The sequence below is a fragment of the Eubalaena glacialis genome, chromosome 9 (assembly GCF_028564815.1).
Source record: "Eubalaena glacialis isolate mEubGla1 chromosome 9, mEubGla1.1.hap2.+ XY, whole genome shotgun sequence".
In the NCBI taxonomy this organism is placed as follows: Eukaryota; Metazoa; Chordata; class Mammalia; order Artiodactyla; family Balaenidae; genus Eubalaena; species Eubalaena glacialis.
This window is the reverse complement of record NC_083724.1, coordinates 71,413,119-71,415,272: the sequence shown is the minus strand read 5'-3', so window position 1 is coordinate 71,415,272 and position 2,154 is coordinate 71,413,119. Positions and strand designations below refer to the sequence as shown.

The 2,154-nt window shown below is 44.2% G+C and overlaps 1 protein-coding gene across 1 annotated transcript; it reads left to right on the top strand.

Moving 5' to 3' along the window:
* LOC133097207 (interferon omega-1-like) lies at nt 1–684 on the top strand. The gene has a single exon (XM_061199105.1). It carries the CDS (start codon nt 1–3, stop codon nt 682–684), a length of 684 nt encoding a protein of 227 aa, XP_061055088.1.
* The last annotated feature ends 1,470 nt before the right edge of the window (nt 685–2,154 follow it).

The window sequence follows — 2,154 nt, the reverse complement described above, 5'->3', positions numbered from 1 at the left end:
ATGGCCTTGCTTAGAAAGAATGTCATCAGAGAACCTACCCGCAAGGTTCCTCCAGACGACTGTCTCAGCCAGGCCAGCAGCAGCCTCATTTGCCCCATGGCCTTCGTGCTCTCTCTACTGACCGCCCTGGTGATGTTCAGCTACGGCCCTGGTGGATCTCTGGGCTGCAACCTGTCTCAGAACCATGTGCGGATTAGCAGGAAGAACTTCATGCTTCTGGGCCAAATGAGGAGAATCTCCCCTAGCTTCTGTCTGAAGGATAGAAAAGACTTCGGTTTCCCCCAGGACATGGTGGATGGCAGCCAGCTCCCGAAGGCCCAGGCCACCTCTGTCCTCCACGAGATGCTCCAGCAGATCTTCCACCTCTTCCACACAGAGCGCTCCTCTGCCGCCTGGGACACCTCCCTCCTGGACAAACTCCACACTGGACTCCATCAGCAGCTGGAGGACCTGGACGCCTGCTTGGTGCAGGCGATGGGAGAGGAAGAATCTGCCCTGGGAGTGACGGGCCCTACACTGGCCGTGAAGAGGTACTTCCAGGGAATCCATCTCTACCTGAAAGAGAAGAAATACAGTGACTGTGCCTGGGAAATTGTCAGAGTGGAAATCATGAGATCCTTGTCTTCATCAACCAACTTGCAAGAAAGGATAAGAATTATGGATAGAGACCTGGGGTCACCTTGAAAGGATTCTCATTGACTAAGATGCCCTATCACCCTTGCACATATGTGTTTGGTCATTTCAGAAGGCTCTTATTTCAATTTTAATCACAGAATTTATTGTATTAATTCAGCTATTACTTTGTCAGTAGTAATAAGCAAGTATATGTTAAAATTATTCAGCTTCAGGGGCATCAGCCCCTAAGCAATGACTACCCTGTTATTTATTTATTCTGTTTATTTGCTTATTTATTTATTTATTTCTGTATCTTATTTTTATGTTTTCACATAAATATATTTATACTTACATTGTATTAAAATTTAGAAAATATTCACCTTTCTATTTCATTAAATTTGCATTTTGTTTTATTTATTAAATTCTTATGAGAGAAAACTTCTTGAGTTTTTTAAGTTCTGAAACCTACATTCTTATTTTTTTCTATGTAAACTTATTTCAGACTAGTATTTGTCCATTTTGTCCTTTGGAACAGTCCTACCACTTTCATTGCAGGAAATGCTTGTCAAAAGGTGGAATTCCATGGAACTGAGGGAAGTCCTGGAAATTATGGAGAATGGTTAGTCCTGATGTCATAGGTGTAACTGATTTATACCCACCAGGAAAGAGTGGTCGGTGCAAATACCTGTGGGAAGGAGTCATCTCCTCCAGGGAAGCTGGTGACATATGGTGTTGACTGCCGATCCTGGCACCTTCCCCCCGCCTTCTCCCCAGTCCTCCTTTACTGAACCATTCTTCCCTTATACATACCTTCAGTCCCTCCAACTCACTGACCAGCCACACAGCTGCTCTGGTTCTGTGCACGTTTCCAGCTTCAAGGTTTCTGTTAGAGTGAAAGCCACAGGAAGAGAGCACAAGTGAAAGGAGAGTTCTAGGATTTTCAAAACCTCTGTGAGAAGGAGCCAGGGTTCGTGGCACTGGATCCCAGCTCTGCTATTAATAGCAGTGTGACCTTGACAAATAACACAAACACTAAGCTCCCTAGTTTCCTCATCTTTAATATGGGGACAATAGTAGTATTTTTTCATAGGATTATTCTCAGGATTCAATGAGTAAATATACACAAGAGGCATAAAAGTGTGTCTGTCAGAAATAAGCAGGACTGTTAGAGTCACAGAGTGGCTACCCTCAGGGAGGAGAAGGAGAGCTGCTCTGAGGTAGCAACTGGAAGGCAACATAAGAAACGTGCTAGGTCCTGGGCAAAATCTATTAGTTTTAACTTGGGTGCTAGTTTCACAATGTCATTCAGTGTGTGAAATTTCCGTGCTGTATGTTGAAGATACTTGCAATTTCTGTGTATTATACTTCTTTTTTAAAAAATAAATTTATTTACATTTTATGTTTGGCTGCATTGGGTCTTCGTTGCAGCGAGCGGGAGCTACTCTTCCTTGCGGTGTGCAGCCTTCTCATTGCAGTGGCTTCTCTTGTCACGAAGCATGGACTCTAGGCGCGCAGGCTTCAGTCGTTGTGGCTTGTGGG

Coding starts and splice junctions, on each gene's coding strand:
- LOC133097207 (XM_061199105.1), top strand. CDS start 1: ATGGCCTTGCTTAGAAAGAATGTCATCAGAGAACCTACCCGCAAGGTT.